Below are 17780 nucleotides of genomic sequence, written 5' to 3'. Positions count from 1 at the left end.
AGAAATTAAGACTGATGTCCATTTATCTCCTTGTAGTGAGGCTAGAGCCAGACCACCGTGACAGTGAGCAACAGCTAGCTTGTGTGGAGAAAATGAAATGCTCTTAAGATCTGACCGTTGGGTTTAGGTTTTTAGTTAGTGGCCGGTGTGTCACTAAGTTTAGTTCTGCCTGGCTGGCTGTGCTGTACGGGGTGTGTTTCATGCTCAGTAATAAAACACGGCATTGCATGTCTTACATCTAAACCATGTGTGTGTAGGAGATCCTGGAAACACAAAACCTTGTTACCCTGTTGTCAGCTACAGTACTCATCCTGGACATACCCTCTGAACGACTTTTTCCTCCAGGCAACATCAGTAGTATGACTCTCCTTTTCCTGATGCAGACAAACTGCAAATAATATCCATTGCTGCCACCTTTTACACGGAGCTGTTTAGCGGGTGAAAAACATTTAAAAGGTGAACAGGATGATTCACACAATGTTCCAGGAAACTCCATAAAAGCCCTAAAATGACCACGTTCATAATTTTGTGTGTGTGCAACATAAATACAACATGCCTGCCTGTATACTGCAGTGTGTGAGGAGGACACAGTGTTTATGCGACAGCCAGCTCAGGCTGCAGAGCCCAGCCCAGTCTGGACCAGCTCAGCCCAGCCCAGCCTGACCCAGCCAGCACTAATCCATCATCGCCACCACTGAATCATCACGCTGTCAATAAAGGCAGGCGGCAATGCATTACAGACATGTGGCAGGCTTTAGCAATAATGACATTGAGAAGTCCCCTTGGGCTGTAGGAAAACCTGGCCGCATGACACTCTTGCTTACAGAGGCAATAATATATGGAAATGCACCAGCGTGCAAAATGAGGGGTGGGGTGGGTACTGAGCGGCTGAAGGAGTGAGAATTGCTGGGCCCGTTTAGAAGGAAAGATGCAGGGAACGGCCGGCGGTAATCACTTCTCCATCAGTTGGCAAAGTGGACTCATCTCAATTCAGACTTCAGCGACAAGACTCGTTTTAGATTCAAGCTTCTGCAAACAAGCCATGTTAAAAGCAACCTGATGTGTCAACAGCTCATTTCTGCCTTATCTTCCTCTCAAGCAGCTCACCTGATGTTGCAAAAAATGCTTTGGACATGCGACACATTCGACACGGTGCTGAAAACTAAGGGCATCTATTCAGAAGTGAATAATGATGTGCAGTGCAATATCTGCAGCATGACGAGACTGAGCATAATCACCCCATTCATTTCTCACCTTCACATTAACACACACGTATAAAAACCAAGCATGATATAGTAAAAATGTACCGATGGACAATGACCACATAAAGAGCTGCCTACACGGCTATGCTGCTCATTACCAGTGTGAATCTGGATATCCGTCTGTCTTAATGGTGTCATACTCTCCCGGGTGGTATGTTGTAAAAGTTAATCCTTGCTACTGTATGAAAATCTCAAAGTCTAATTTTACTTATGCATTTAAATTAGAAGTTTACTGAGTTGCTGCGGCTGAGACATTTGCATTAGCCTGAAGGTCATTAAGGTTTTATGAAACCCACTCAGCACATGGTACCATCAATTTAAAAATAAAAACTCTTGACTTCAGCTAAGTGGCATTCCTGGAGCTGGCTGGCTCTGAGAGTGACTGAACAGATTTAACTGTGATTTGATTTAGTTTTAATATACAAATTGAGGTGAAATACTGGGTGTGAAAATAAGGTTACTGCTTACTCATAGGACCTTTAACTTCAAAAATGAAGTCAATGTGGTGTCAGAACTGGAAAATGTTGCCTGTCAGCATCGGACTGGTCTGGAGTTATTGCAGGTCTTAAAGGTTTGTAGCCTGTTAGTGGGCTCATTCTTTAATGCTCCTGAATGAAAACATGCTAACACATAATTGCAAAAATCTAATCTGCAACCACAATGTGTCATTAAATACTTAGGACAGTCAGAGGGAACAGGGTCATGTCTATTGTTGCTCCCCAAATGTGGAATTACCTGCTCTTGCACATTGAAGGCCCCTTCACTGAAAACTTTTGAAACTTAAAACCCTTTTTCTTTGGTTGGTTTTTTTTTTTTTTTTTAGGATTTTCTTTTCCTTTCAATCATGTTTTAGTCTATTTATGGAAATTTTTGTTGTTCTGTTTTTATTTAAATCTTTTATGTGTTTTCCATATAGTTTATAGTTCTTTATAGCTTTTAGTGTTTTATAGAACAACTACAGATGAAACAAAATGAAATAAAGTTGGTATGGTATAGTAACAAAACAGTTAGGGAAGGCCTCAAAAACTCCTGTTTTTCTGTAAGGTTTGTCCATCTTATCTCAAGTTTTAAAAGGTTAAAAGAACTGGATACAAGAAATAACACACACAAAACAAGACGGGAGGTTTGTGCTGATAGAATAAAAGTTTTGATTTATTTGTTATTTTATACATTAAACAGGTGTTCCTGAATGCAGCAAGAGAAAACACAGAACAGGATGCTAAGCGTCAAAGAGTTGCTCGCATAGCAGAGGTGTGGCCGGTTTAGCAAAGACATGTACACTCTCAATCGCACATAACTGCTCTTTGTAAAGTCAGAGTTGCCTTTGGGAGGCTACAGTAAGGTGAGGGAGTATTAAGGGCCTTAAATTCTTTCACATTATCATCCCAACTGTAAATACTCCATAAAGTAAAAACCCTGTCTTTCCCTAACGGTAACTGCAATGCATTTATAACTACAGATAGGTATACCAAGCAGCCCTGTATAGCTCAGTTGAATTCAAAATGTATGAACATAGTTTTATACAGATTTGTCATATCGCCATTGTCCCGTTTAAATCAATCTCAAGGCTGGTCAGACACATTCAGCTCTCTGAAGCCATCGATCTCTGTGGTTGACCATCGTATCAATAGTGATGTGCTACCAGGTTCATAAATTAACACCTGCATAGGAATTCAACTACTCAAACTCTGGGTCAATCCCATTGACCAGAGCAAAGCTCCCATCTGAAGCATTATATAAAAACAGTCCCAACAAATGGCTTAAGTACTTCCATGAAACCGGCTGCTGTGTATCTAAACACAAACTGCTCACAGTAGAGAGGCGCCAGAAAACAAAAAGAAAAAAAAAAACTAAAACACGTCGACCATCTCTTTCAAACACGTTGGAAAATATTCCACTGGACTGAATAAACAGGGTCAGAAAATGTAATGCACTTTTTGTAGTAAATAAATCTGTAGTCATTAACACAGAGGATAACACCTGGATCCTCCAACACCAAGGGACAAACCAGATTACAGTGAAAAGCAACAACTTCCAGCTGGTCTACATATGTTTGACACATTCTTATAGCATTTTGTTATGGGTAGTTTTTCACCTCAATGTCAGATTATCACGGAAATCCATCAACTACAATATGAAACATGTTTGACTCAAACAGAACATGGTTTAACTGAGATCATCTTCTCATGAAATGCACGCAGCCCAATCTGAAGAACATTTCCTACAAGACAACCTAGCACGCAACCAGTGAACAGTGGTATCCTTTAGATTTAACGGTCAAGTCTGTGGGCTAATTATTGTGTAGTATCCATCATGGTAACCTGATCTAACACGTAAAAATGCATATTTCTGAAAATACATTGCAACAATGTCAACTGATAGACAACAGGTGCCAGAAGCAAATGCATTCACTTAAATTCATCAACTTCTGAGGTACTTCTGAAACTCACAGCTGAGAATATAATGACTATCTACAATATTTGGATGGATAGCATATAGTTGATAACAGTAACAGCAGGGTTATCGGCCTTGCAAAATATTTTGGCTTAGAATTTCATAAGCTAGGGGGTAGTGGCGGCTGACACACCTGAATAAAACACAGCTGTATGACAATAAAAACATAGAAAAACAGCACCATTTGAGGTCCGAGAGATCAGTCTTTTGAACTGTTTGCTGGTAGCACCGTCAACCAGTAAAAATCTCAGAATTCAATACAGAAACAGAACACAACCACCAATCAACTGCACAACATAGCAAAGAGCGAAGATATATATTCAGAAACGACCCCTCACACAGAAATCCCTTTACAGCAGCATCTTTAAGCAGGTAATAAAACAGATTTCTCCTAAGAATGATATTTGTGTATTGAGGTGTCTTACAAGTTTTTATATGCTGAGCAAGTTAAGAGTAACCAGATATACCTTTTTCCTACAGGTTTTTTTTTTCTTTTTCTTTTTAAATATACACACATAGTTTACAGCCACTGACAAACAAACACCAGAGTAACAATGAGGTAGGACGGTGAAGATAGATGAAGTAGAACCGGTTTGTGGATTGTATACAAAGTCACTGATACCTTTAATAAAAATATAGGCCTAACAACGTGTTCCTCCTTTTTTTTTTGTCCTCATTCTGAAGCAAGTGTATTATTGTGTCTGAATGTACAACTGTAATGAGTCTGCCGAGCATTTATTAATGGAAACTGCATTTATCTTGTTCCAAAGTCTCCAACTAAAAATGATCTCGTCACTCAAAGTGTCCAGAAAACAGACAAAGAAAAAGGGGGAAAAAAAAGATAGAAGCTCCCTCATTTCTGAAGCTCTGACAGGCATTACCATCATCAGCCATAACAACAAGCGAGGACAGGCTTTACTATGATCTTGATAGATGTGCCTTTATAAATCCAGTCCATATAAATGTCAGGAGAGCAAGGAACAAGAGGTGTCACGGGAAAAGGATGGGAGCCAGCGAGTTGGTGCTTCCTGCCCCTGGCTACTGATGTGTGATAGTAGGAGGACTGGAAGCTCTGGTGTTATAGAGTCTAACTTGGTTGTAAGATCCATAACTGACTATTCCAGCTTGTGTAATATATGGTACAAGTATGCTGCTAAAACCCAAACTACTCCTCTGCAATTACCTCGGTACATTTGAAAGAGATTGACCTTGCTATCACAGATTAAGCTAAATCTGGGTTAAAAACGTACAGCACTTTCTTACAGCTTTCATCCATGGAAGTTGGTTTTTAGGTAGGGGATTAGGCTTAATTGCACTCCAGGAAACCAGCCTTTTAAAACAATTTAACATTTTAGATTATGTAATAGCGCTATAAATGCTTTTTCCTTTAGCATCATTCTAACCATACCCCCTTTTGGCATCAAACAACAAATAAAACAAACACAAACACAATACACAACATGTCAGAATTTCAAAGTTGCTTTGAACAGTAGGTTTTTTTTTGTCCTTTTTCTTTTGCAATCGCTTGTATTTTCAATACACCCTTGCACACGTGAAATCATTTCACTTTGTACAAGAAAAAACAGAATAAAAAAAGAGAAAAAGCCAAAAGGATACTGGGAAGAGGGCGGGGATATATCTATCTCACCACGGATGCGACTTGTAATCCACGAAGCTCCATCACCTTGACGTTGGCCTTTTCTTTGTGCAAAACCTGCTGTTTACTTAGTCTGCAACTGTTTTTTCTTTAGCCTGACCTCATCATTCAATACTTACAGCTATCACTAAAATGAAGACATTATATCTTCACACTGGCAGCATCTGGACGCATCACGATAAAGGCTGAACTCTATTCAGCTCATTGGTAATGTCTTTAAACTGTTAAATTATGATTTCCACTGAGAGGTTGTTTCTTATCAATCTGCCAAACTGGCCGTTTATTGTCCAGAAAGCCGTAATGGACGCATAGATTCCAGTTTCAAGAGTAATTTCTGTATATCTGACTTGTAATAACCCAAATAAATAATTTAACATTTACTGTTAATAATAAATCTAATTAGTCAGTCTGATATTTCCCTGACACACCTTAACAATAAGGTGTGACAGGGAAATATCTCACTGACTAAACAAACACTTTATCCCAAACTGATATTTGTCCTAAAAAAATAAACCAAAGTATTCTAAGGTGCTCCACAATAATACAATGACTGTTAGGCCTTAATCTATCAAGACACTGAAAACAAATACCACACATACATTTCTTTAAGATTGAAGAAATTGCTGAGAAGTTTAAAGTGCATTCAATGTAAATGATTTGTGTTAATCGTTACTGCATCTTTAACTGTTGAGAGCAAAAGTTTAACAACACAGATTTTCACCTAACTATGGCAGATCATTAGGTAGATGCTACGTGAGGTTCAGCAGATATGCATGTGAATGTATTGTATGGGTCTTTTTATTAAATTAAATGTTCGGGAAATCCTTGTTTCTCTTGTTCCACTGGAATTACTTTGGCTAAAAATGAGTGTCTTTTCATCTGTCAGTAAAATCAGCAGATCAACATTTGGATAAAACATTAAGCTTAAAGCCGACAACTAATATGAAAAAAAAATTGGACAAGAAACACAAGGAATAAACAGTTAATGTGGAATTACACCGTCAAGAAGCTAAACCAGAACCTCAGTACTGTAACTTGATAACAAACAAAAATAATCCATGTTTGGTGACAAAAAATAAAAACGTGTTTATGTACACTAGAATATCTCTGGAACTTTAAAGTAGCTTAACAGAAGGCTGTTAACAGAAACCCAGACAGACAAAATGATAGAGAGAAATATACCAAAACACAAACTGGAATCTAGAGTGTGAAGAGGAGAAAGGCTTGATGGGCAGCTCTGCAGCAGATTCACAGTTAGCCACAGCTAGGTCACAGTTGAGATTTCAATCTGCAGCATTTAGTTCCAGCCTGCAAACAGCCACACAAACCATTTTGGATCAAAACAATACAAACGAAGGAAAAAAACAAAAACATATAAGAAAAAGAGGACATTTTTAAAGTTAAGATGGCATAGCTTGGAGGATATTGTCACCAGAGCAGCCTTACTTTCTTCCCCAGTGGTGTGGCTGAGAAAACAAGGTTATTATGGGGTTCAGCGGGGCCAGAAAACCTTAACAAAAAAAAAAAAAAAAAATGGCGCAGCAGCTTTACCCACAGCTGACATTGCTTCCACAAGAGGATGACCTGGACTGTGCAGAGCTGTGCCCTGATTTTCATCCGGGCAGTAGCCTGGCTCAGCGCAACCTAATGGTGCAAACCACACAGAAAATAGTACCTGGTCACCTCTTACATTCTCACAGCAAAGTGCAGGTGAAGCTTCATCACTTCAGCTTACTATACATATACAATCACAGCTTACTAGAAAACCCAGGGGGATTTCAGTCCCTGGTGATTGCCATATCCATTTAAGGCCTTTCTAGGCATCGACATGCCTGTACCACAACTCAGCAGTCAAGTTTTTGTAGACATGTTTAAGAGTAACACGCAATTATCCCATCAAAACCTTTCTTGTGCTCATGTAATGATGGTAAATGTTTCAAACTAAAATGGTAAAAACAAAAACAAAGCAAATACAGCATTTCTGACTCAACCTGGGACTTGCACTTTCCAATAAATCTCTCTAAGCCCTCTTAATAGTGATGTGTTAGGGGAGAGCACACATTTAAAAATAATCTCTTGAAGCAAAAGCATCTTTGCTGAAAAATGAAATATGGCTCAAACTAATTAAGACTTGTGCATTTGAGACCCTGGTGTCTCTTTCTATGCAGTTAAGTACCAACACTCAAACATCCAGCTGCTACTGATTATTCACCAAAACAACAGTCAACTGCTCACACGTCTAAGACCTAATGTAAGCTAGCGTTCTCACCTTTACAGCATCAAAAGACTTTAACTATGGAAATAACCTTACTTTTTAAAAGTTTAAGGAATCAAGATGATGTTCTGACACAGAACAATAAATCAATAATCACATCTAATTTCTCTTTTGACACATATGCACACATCTCAATAAACCACATCTCTGTACCAATGCCACAGTAAAGCTTATAAAAACACTCACTCCAGCTCATATCAAACCATTTTTCAGTTTCCAGCTGGTGGGTAAAGCTGCCTATCAGCCAATCAGGTGATGGAGAAGTGGGGATGTGTGAAAAGACCTGTTTGAACTGGTCACAGAATAACCAATCTAATGTTTAAAAGTAATGACGGCTCCTGGAAACAATGAGTATTCCCCAACCATCCATACCAAGTCCCCTCAATATCCTGTAGACTATGGGGAGGGGGAGGGGCAGAAGGCGCTGGCGTGACAGTTGATCACTATATGCCGTCGTAGGTGAAGTTCTCCATCTTGACAGTCTGTCTGATTAGCAGCTTAGACTCTCGCCGCTCCTCATTCTTGATGGACTTGTTGATGTCCATTATCTTTTCACAAATGTATTTGTTCACTTTGGACAATCTCTGAGTAATCTCTGCGCTGTCTGCCGTCTCCTGAGACACTCTGTCGTAGAGACACTCTGGAGAGGGAGCAAGTGAGAGTAGTAAGTCCATATCAAATAAAAAGCTGCTCATTCTATTTTTAATGTCCTACTGGATTTATTTAATGAATAGAAAAGCTCATTCTTTTGTATCTTACATTTTCCGGCTTAATTCTCAGCTTACAGAGACCTCTGAACAAAAACTCATTTCTCTCATAATCTAGATATTACTCCTTTTGAGGCTTAGCTTACCTCTGACAATTTTCAGCTTGCTGGGTGACAGCGGAGGTTTGGGCAGGGCATCTTTTTTCTTTTTAGTTGCAACTCCTGTGACACTGCGATTTTTGAGGGTTTCGGTGCCCCAGATCATCACGGCTAGGTTCTTTGTGAACTTGGAGTCTCCCTGGGTCCGCTGGAGCTGGTGCCACTTTTCTTCTTCCACCCAGATGCCACCACCAAGATGTACCTGTAGGGACAACATATGCATGTTAAACAAGGACTGCAGCAAGCATCACTTAAAAGTTTGCAATGACAACTGTCAGCAGCACAAAGTCAGTAAATAATTTAGGAAAAGCATCCTGAAGGATTGACGTGTGGATCAGTGTAAATACTTTCAATGGTCTGACGACAGCCCTGGTTTCTCCATCACTCCAGCGCTAAACAACATGTCCCAGTGAAGTGCTGCTGCTAAGTGTGTTGTCCAGTTGTTGGCCCAACAGCCATTTGTAATTCTCAGAGCTAAGCTAATCCCCCTCTGAGCTCCGAGCCCTGAAGAACCTCAAACAGCTGAGTTTCTGTTGATAGGGAAACAGTCTCCTGAAGTCAATTAACTTTGCCTCTGTTATGCTTACCACAGAGAACCAATCTGCTCTATCAGAACTTTAATATACTTTAAACTTTACTGCCTTTGTGAGATCTATCCTACACAGTCTACTTGCCATCCTTCACAGATCAATCAGGAGAAGAAATGATCTTTTCATTTTGAGCTTAAACAGTGCAAATGCAATTTCATAACAACTAAAGCAAGCCTCATAAAGACTCAAGCAGGTGACAAAGAGAAATGGAATCAAAATTGCACCTGAAATCAGGTGACAATGACAATGAAACAATACAAAGTCAAATGTGATGGCGCTTGTGTTTGCTGTTACCAATAATCTACCAAGTCAGTAAATGTTGGATGTATTGGAGTAACAAAGGACTGTACAACCCAACAAGGTCCACTTTCACCAGCTAGGATACGTAAATAAACTCAGCCACTAGCTGCGTGGACCCGGGATTACCTCAATTATGAACTTAACCTGTAGCTCTCTTTACGATGTCAGCGCACATTGCATAAGCCAAAGCCAAACACTCCAAGCTGATTGCCAGCCCAGGCAGACTTCCCAGGTCTTCTAGGTGAGCTAATGCAAACAAGGGGCAAATGCGACTCTCTTTCCCCTCTCTATTCTTTTTATCACTGTAAAGTCTTTAGGCGAGCATCCAAAAAGCTTTTCCCTGGGCAGCTAATGTGCTTTAGGACACAGGCCAGCAGACAAGCTTTTTACTGGCCTCAAGTTAGACAAGACTGTTTCCATCCTCCCTACCCTTTGGTCTCGTTTATCTCTTACTCGCCATCTCCCATCCTCCTTTTCCAACCTCCCTTTGCACTCTCACAAGGGCTAACCTGTCAGTCACTTTAAATTCCTCCCGTGCAAATAATTATGGGGTCCCTGATGTAGGAGAGTTCTAATTTGCAAGTGTTCTTCACGCTTCAAGTGGCTGCAGGCCCCAGAGCTTGTAGTACCAATTCTCCCCCTGTCATCAGAGACAGGACGCAAGTTGAGTTACAGCAGTGGGGTGAGTAAAAGGAAAAAAAAAAAAAAAAAAACTAACAGGCTAATAAACACTGATGATGCGGGCTGGGCTTGCAGGAGCAATAATAATCTTCTCAACCTTGTTTACCTGCTAGGGCAGGGCAGCAAAGGGGAAGGGACTGATCAACTATGACAGCATGTTCCTGGGTTCAGTGGTGTTAACAGGAAATGCAGCATTTCCTACAAAACCAGGTTACTACGGCATCCACACACAGACAGGAATACAGGACAAGGCACTAATGGGTGTTTGGTGATATTACAATTATGTACAATCACAGATCTTCTCTGTTTTAGCAGATAAATCAGAGGTTTGGTGAAACAAATGAGAATATAGTTTAAAAAAGACTTTTTTAAAACTGCTAACTGAGCATAACCATCACATAGACATCTTTAAAAACAAAAAACATCTTAGATGTTTCGTGGATTTTCTTTAAAACTGTAGAAATCCTGAAATTCCGCGCAAGTTGTACTTTTATTCTTAAATACCCCACGTTACCCCCTTGATCACTAAATGACTATCTAAATACTTGTATTATACCTCATATTAATAGAAAACAGTACAGACAATTAAAATACGCATCTAGGCGTCGTCTCAGCCTCTGTGTCACCCGTCATAAGAGATTGAATGGACCCTCATAATTTCAAAACTTGCTCCATTTTTTTTAAAATTTACATTTAATGAGCGTCGAAACAAAGTAAGTCAAGAACCGCGTGACCCAAGGATCGCCTGTATTATGGTTCACAGGATAATTGTATTTATTTATTTTATTTAAAAAAAAAAAAAAAGAAAAAAAAACACAAGGAAGGAGAAAAACAGAGAAGAAACATCCCATAGAATACGAGTAAAGTATAGTAAATTGTAGGCAAAATTATTCTGAAAAGAAAAAAAAACAAGAACAAAAAAGCAATGTCAGGGTTGGTTGTTATGACAAGTTTTTCTTTTCGTGCTTAGACTTACCCTTCCATCATTGCAGGTGTATACTGTTCTGGGTGAGGGAGAATAGCTGGAACTGGTGTTGGCTTCTTCCCTGCATGTCTCCTGGACCTCAACAATAGGTTCAACCACTTCAGCCTTGATTGTCTGAGTGCCATTGTCATGCATAGGCTCTAGGAGACGAAGGAGACATTTAACATTGTACACACAGCAAATGGAACGCTGTCAAGCTGAATCACCCATCAGCTGATGGTCAGCTTTAAAATACAACAGTGGTGTACTGGACCATATGAATCTTAATACCTACAGTAGTACAGTAGAAGAAGAAGAAGTTTTTTTTTTTTAGTGTTGGAATGGTGCTGAGCTACTTGTTTGATTCCTTCCTGCCTGAGGCCTGGGCTTCCCATGGCTTGCAACATGCAGTTATTTCAGCCCAGTAACTAAGCTGGCCTTGGTGGCTGGTCACATTAAGCTCCAATGCAGCTGATGAGTTTTAATATCAGTCAACGCTCTCCACTCCCTGACTGACAGCATCCCTTTAATCTTTAGCCTGTCCATTAGATGGTCTAGCCAGGAGTCAGGCGCCTCTGTTTAGATCTACAGAGGATCTGAGGTCAACACGAGCATCTGGCAAAGTTTGACTTTGTACATTGCTGTTCGCTGCAGTGACACCACTTTTAATCACACAACTGGTGCATTTTATTCTGCTCACTGCATTGGATTTACCAGTGTAGAAATGGACCAATCAAAGCCCTTTAGCTGGATTATATCTATATTACATAACATATACCAGCAATGTCAGCTCATAATGTATCCCAAGCAATAGGGTTGGGAGATATGTCTCACACTCCCCAGTCCTCTTATGTAGTGAGACCGTAAAAGAACAAACACTCTGTTGACCAACAGGATCAGTTGTATGACACGGGGCTATGCAGTATGAACTTCACCTAAATGAATCTGCAAAACTACTCCACTATATATTACAGTATTATGGTTTAAAATGTCAGCTATTAAAAAAATAAATCTAAAAAAAAAAAAAAGCTATTTCTGTGACATTAGTAAAATACAACAGCATAATGCATTTACGACTTACAGAACACACATAATGTAAGCAGCTCACTGGTAACAACTCAACGGTCTCAACTAATTCACTCCAATCATCTGGAATCAGAATGGACATCTTTACTGAGATACTGATAAATGTTTAGGTAATGTAATGCCAATGTACAGAGACACAAAGCTACTATTTTAAAGGAAGTCGTTTGTGTTTCAAACATAATTTGAGACCGTGCATTTTTTTCCCCCTTGTCCATAATGGCTCTTTAGTGTTTCTGTAAATTGTCTGTAAATTACAGAGGTAATTTGATGGTATTTTTATAATTCTTAGTTTTGGGCACGTGATGTTGCTAATGGCAGAAAAAAATCAAGTCCTGGAAAACAAGTGGAAAGGGTGACAGTGAATTTAAATAACTACAGCAGATGTACATCTCACCTAAAACAGACTGCTCTGTAAAGTGACAGAACTGCTGATAGTGTTAACCTCATATTGATTGTTTTTTAAAATTTTGCAGCAAATTTATATTTTTTCACAGGTCACAAGTGGTTTGTCTTAAAATATAAAAGCTTGTCAGGATAGTGGTGATTTTAAATGAAGATGAGTAAACATTAGATTGCGTGGCCTGTACAGATGGTATGTCCAAATAGTGACATTATAAAGGGTCAGTTCATGCTTTCTGGATCTGCAAAGATCATTGCAGGTCTCTGTCACGTATATTTTGCCATCTGCTTAAGCCTGTGAGGGTTACTACTGACCACTGCGTAAACATGTGTATGCAGAACAAAGGTTGGAAGCTCAGCAGACTGCATATAATGCAAATGTGCTGAAGAGGGAAGGTATCAAGATTTAAATACCCATTTCCTTCTTCAAAACATAAAAAAGTACCAATACACTAACACATAAGCCTTTTTTCTTTTTCTTGTCATCCCCTGATAAAAAAAAAAACCAAACAAACAAAACATACGAGCTCCTCTTGTTGGTATTATGAAGTCTCATCATTCTTCCTGAAGAGCTAGTATAAAAATAAATTGAACCAAAACTTTGTGAACAACTATGTTCAAAGTCATCATTGGTCATTCCACACAAATTTACAAACAATAATCTGGCTTTCAGTAAATCTAATTCAGAGTTTATATACTGGAGTATTAAGACAAAAGACATAATAATTCTCACTACTTGATAACTTTTCTATAATTTTAAGGCAGCTTTGCGGTATAGGATTTGTGTATAAACAGTGTATGCTCCTGGTCGCTCACCGCTGCCCAGTCTCATAAGAAGCACATCTTGAAGTCTCCTGTTGAAGTCCCTCAGTTCTTTGACTTCTGTCAGCAAGCTGCCATACTCCTTAAGCTTCTTGGCCTGTTGTACCAGCTGCCGGCGGGTTCTCTCCAGCTCCTGCTGCAGCCTCCTCATCTCCTCCTCTTGTTGCCTGTAGCTGTGAACCAGCTCCTCATACAGGACTCTTGGAACAACGGCAGCAGCTACTTCCGACACACAATCCGTGTCCACCAACAAATGCTGCTGTTGGTGCTGGTGATGATATTGCCGATGCTCTGACTCCATATCTTCATCTTCGTCATCTGCGTCCTCTCCCTCCTCAGCCAGCCGATCCTCATCCAGGTCTTCTTCGCCCTCCATACAGGAATTGGCTGCATTCCTTTCCAGGCGAGCAACTACTGCTGCAAGGCTCTTGGAAGAGTTGGAGAGAGGGCGGCCATGATCATGAGACAGAGCCTGAGGAAAACAATGAGTCATTTTAGGTAAACAATGGACCACTGAGATAACATCTGAACCGTGATAACTAAAATGTTGACCACTCGACTTAGTAATACACTATACAGAACTTAATTTAGAAAGAGATTTTTGGGGTAAATTAGACATAAGTTAAACACACTGTGAAGTAAATGGTTTTAATTGCATTGTTTATGTTTAGAGCGCTATGCTCCCCACATAGTGCTAAATAACAGTCTCTTTACCAAAATATACTGTATAAATTTTGAATGTAAATAAATGTATAAATAATATCAGCCATTAATTAAAATCCAATTATAATTATTTATTTGCCTGAAATTGGTTTCAACCCACAAAACCTTTCAATATCTGGCCCTGGAACATTTCATAGAAATTCACTAAATATCAAACAGTATCAGCAAAAACTTTGCGATAATGTGATTAAAAGGGATCCCAGTCAACACTTTCAGCTCAAAAGAAAGAAAACCACACATCAGCCTTAATACGACTTGACAGACAGACTGCAATCGGTTTGTTTTGCCTGTGTGGATCTCAGTAGGAACTGAGAGGAGAGGAGTCACTGAGTTCTTTGATGAGCTGCTCAGCGGATTTGTCGGTGAAAGGGCAGCTGTCCAGAGTGCTGAATTTGTGTTAATCCAGCATATGGTAAAAATAGCGTAGGGGATTTTTGGTGTCAGCCAAGTTTATGAAAATGTGACATTAATTCATCAATAGGAATATTTTGTAGGTAATAACTATTGTCTATACACTACACACAATTATACATAAACGTTACCTTACGACATGATCCCCCCCCAACCCACACACACAAATTAAATGTGTTTATTACGGCAGTTATTTGCATTTGAAGCTATTCTGTTTTTTTTCTTAGAAAATTGTCATAAAACTTCAATTTTCAACATTATCAACAGCAACACAAGCTTAATAAATGGACAATGTGACTGTTTATCCCTGTAATATAATCAATAAATATATGTCTCTTCAGTACATACAAAAATTAATCAAATGCTTGTCAATTATTTAAAGAAAAAAGGTAAAAGTTTATTTGATGAGGTTCATAAGAAGTACAAGGTCAGCCTACCTTTTTATGTCTGAGTGGCATTCTCTCTTCTCCAAAACTGTTCTCAATAGAGTTTCCTGAATTCTTGATGGACATCTTGGGAATTTTCATCTTCTTTTGTGTTATACTGTCTTCAAATTCTTCTACTGTATCTGTAAAGTCAAACAGAGGCAGAAGCTCATTTCCAAAAAGTTTCAGAAGTTTTCCTCATAATGCATAAAAATAACCCATCACCAGAAGAGTTTAACGCAACTGTTGTGTTTTACTCCCTCGTTTCCTCATTAAACTAACAGTGAAGTGTGAGCCTTTCCAGGAGACTGCAGAGCGATTCGTACCGGCTGTAACTTATCCTGGGACTGTATTTCTACATTGTTTCAACCTAGCAGCACAAATATATCAGTTAAGGGATTAGTGTTGTAGTTTAGATCAGACACAGTGTGCGCACATTATAATTACTAGTATTAGCTTCAACTAACGCTAATAAATCCACTAACTTTTCATCTCCACCACGAGGATGAAAATTAACATGATGTCCTCTAAACTGGCATGACGTTGACTTATTATTGACGGACAGGTTGCTAGGAGCCTGTATGAACGTGCTCCTCGGTAACTGCAACACCGCAATGCTTCTGTGGCACAGAGCTACAAACAAGCAGCTAACAAGCAAACCGCTCACCGAAGCTCACCAATATGTCACAACTTATGTTATGATACATAAACACCAGTTATCAGGTGTTGGTAATGCCACAGCTCTGCGTGCGCGCAGTTAAAGAGCGCGTCGGAGCTAGCATGCTAGCACTGAACGAATACACACCAAGCTAACAAGCGTTAGCTTCATGCTGTAAACAACCGCTGTGTCTAGCTAAAGTTGCATGCTACATATTTAGCAAAACGACCAGTGCCATTCTACCGAAACAAAAGAGGTTACTCATGTAACATTAAACTTTCTGTATAAAAAGTCTTGAAGCGCTGACAATGTATAAAGCCTTCTTAACTTAGCATATCTGACTAGCATTTCTAGCTAGCTGCAGCCGAGGACGTTGTTGCTATCAGTGTCAGATTCCAGCTGATCACAGCCTGACACATCGGACGAAAGACTTGCTTTGACACATCTCAGATTGACGCACATAGTCGCGTTTCTTGTTCAGACAGAGAAATGCAGCTTTAAAAGACAGTAAAAGCGGTATGTCAGGAGAGCGACTTACCTGCAAGGGCAAGGATCTGTGCTTCGCACGGCTGGCCTGCGCAGCCATTCTCTTCAGTTCTGTGAACCAGATACACCTTCTGATTATCAAAATCTGTTTTGTGGAGAGGTCTGAAATCTTCGACATTTGAAACGGGTAACGCGTAGCACATATCGTCTTCAAAGAATCTGACAAAAGCATACATTATTTACTTCTCTTTGGTCCTGCACTTTGGATATGGTTGACAGTTTTCCCTCACAAAGTATAAAAAAATATACACATAGAGGGGGTTGGGGATGGTGTCTGCGCTCGGCTACTCTTGCCTGGTCCACATCACCGGAATAGATCATCAAGGCAAAAGTAATAGACATAACATGGGTAAAATGAGATTCAGAAGAGCTTCTGAAAGGCTTTTTCATTACACTCCGTAAGAGATTATTTTCCTTTATTCAATTTAAAATTTAAACGAACAAATGAATATTTAAAAGCTTATTATTTGTATGTTCGGAACAGTGATTCAAGTGCTAAGGGATAACACATAAGTCATCAATTACCCTGATCAATTTAGACACCCATTAGATCTAAGTTTGCATTGTAAGGGAAATGTTTCAGGGAACAAAGAGAAGCCAGGAGGAAGATTACCTGCCAGGATTGAAATGGTCCGTGTGTGCTCTCATGTGTTTCCTGCTGTATTCTTCCCATCAGTTTCGTGTATCACACACAAAACACTTAAGGCCACCTGACAGAAATGAACTCTTTGTTATTGTAAGGTGGTTTATACAACAGGATGGATTTCTTTCAGTTGTTACTCTAATAGAGGGCACCACAGTCGATAAATGACACTAACAATTTCGTTCTGCTTCGGCTGCTGTAATTGAAAAGTAACTGATGCAGAACTATATGCAGCCCTTTTTTTGCTTCTCTGATATTTTGTTTCATGGTTTCAGGCATTTAGTTAGTTATGATTATTCCTTTTTTCAAATGCCAACTTCCTCATGATGTTTGTTCACTGTGCTGTATAACTGATCCCAGAGTCTGTTAGATGTATACAAAAGAGTGTAAAAACAAACACAGCAATGAATGACAATAGCGCTTGAGAACATAATGTCAGTCATTTAATTTCATAAGTATTTTAGGATGTTTTCATGAAAGGGAAATGTTACGTTTGCCAGTTTCTGATCACTCAGTACTGAACAAATTACTCTAAAATCTCAGAAGTTCTTCTTTTCTGCATTTTAAAGAAAACAGACTATCAGTTATTTGGAGGCTTTCAAAGCTAAGCCCAGTTATCTTTTATATCTATGTGCTGGTACTTTGACAGACACAACAAACTTTAACAGGAATGACGGTGATAGACAAGAGATTTGAGCAGCTTCTGAACACATCGAACAGAGGATTACTGTTAATCTAAGCCTCTGTTCAATGGTGTTTATGTCCTCAAAGCTGTGCTTGTCAACATAAGGCTGCTCAGTTTCTGGAGCTTTTTGTCTTTCAAGTGGACACTGTTTAAAAGAAAAGACTTCTCCTTTGTTATTCCTGCTACCTGATGGAGTTTAATTAGGATTTAAACACTTCTGGTTCAGACACAGCTCAGGAGGGTGCATCAAAGATGAATGTTTTACCAGAAACACAGTAAAAGCAAATAACTATAAATTAACAGTGTTTTAAAGTTAATGGATATGACATGCAAA

At 39.3% G+C, this 17780-nt stretch overlaps 2 protein-coding genes across 2 annotated transcripts in view; both read right to left on the bottom strand.

Moving 5' to 3' along the window:
* Positions 1-17780, bottom strand: part of agbl4 (AGBL carboxypeptidase 4) — a gene marked incomplete at both ends in the record, with an annotated part of 342597 nt that overhangs the window by 70840 nt on the left and 253977 nt on the right. The window lies entirely within an intron of this gene.
* bend5 (BEN domain containing 5) lies at positions 8014-16294 on the bottom strand (the record flags this gene model as incomplete). The annotated part of the gene is made up of 6 exons (XM_079245212.1): positions 8014-8288; positions 8502-8715; positions 11061-11209; positions 13350-13827; positions 14927-15057; positions 16111-16294. The coding sequence occupies 6 exons, from the start codon at positions 16292-16294 to the stop codon at positions 8092-8094; spliced, it is 1353 nt and encodes a 450-aa protein (XP_079101338.1). The 3' UTR covers positions 8014-8091.

This window comes from Telmatherina bonti (genome assembly GCF_933228915.1).
Source record: "Telmatherina bonti genome assembly, chromosome: 8".
Lineage (NCBI taxonomy): Eukaryota > Metazoa > Chordata > Actinopteri > Atheriniformes > Telmatherinidae > Telmatherina > Telmatherina bonti.
Note: the sequence above shows the minus strand (reverse complement) of the source record. Positions and strands in the feature narration are given on the sequence as shown.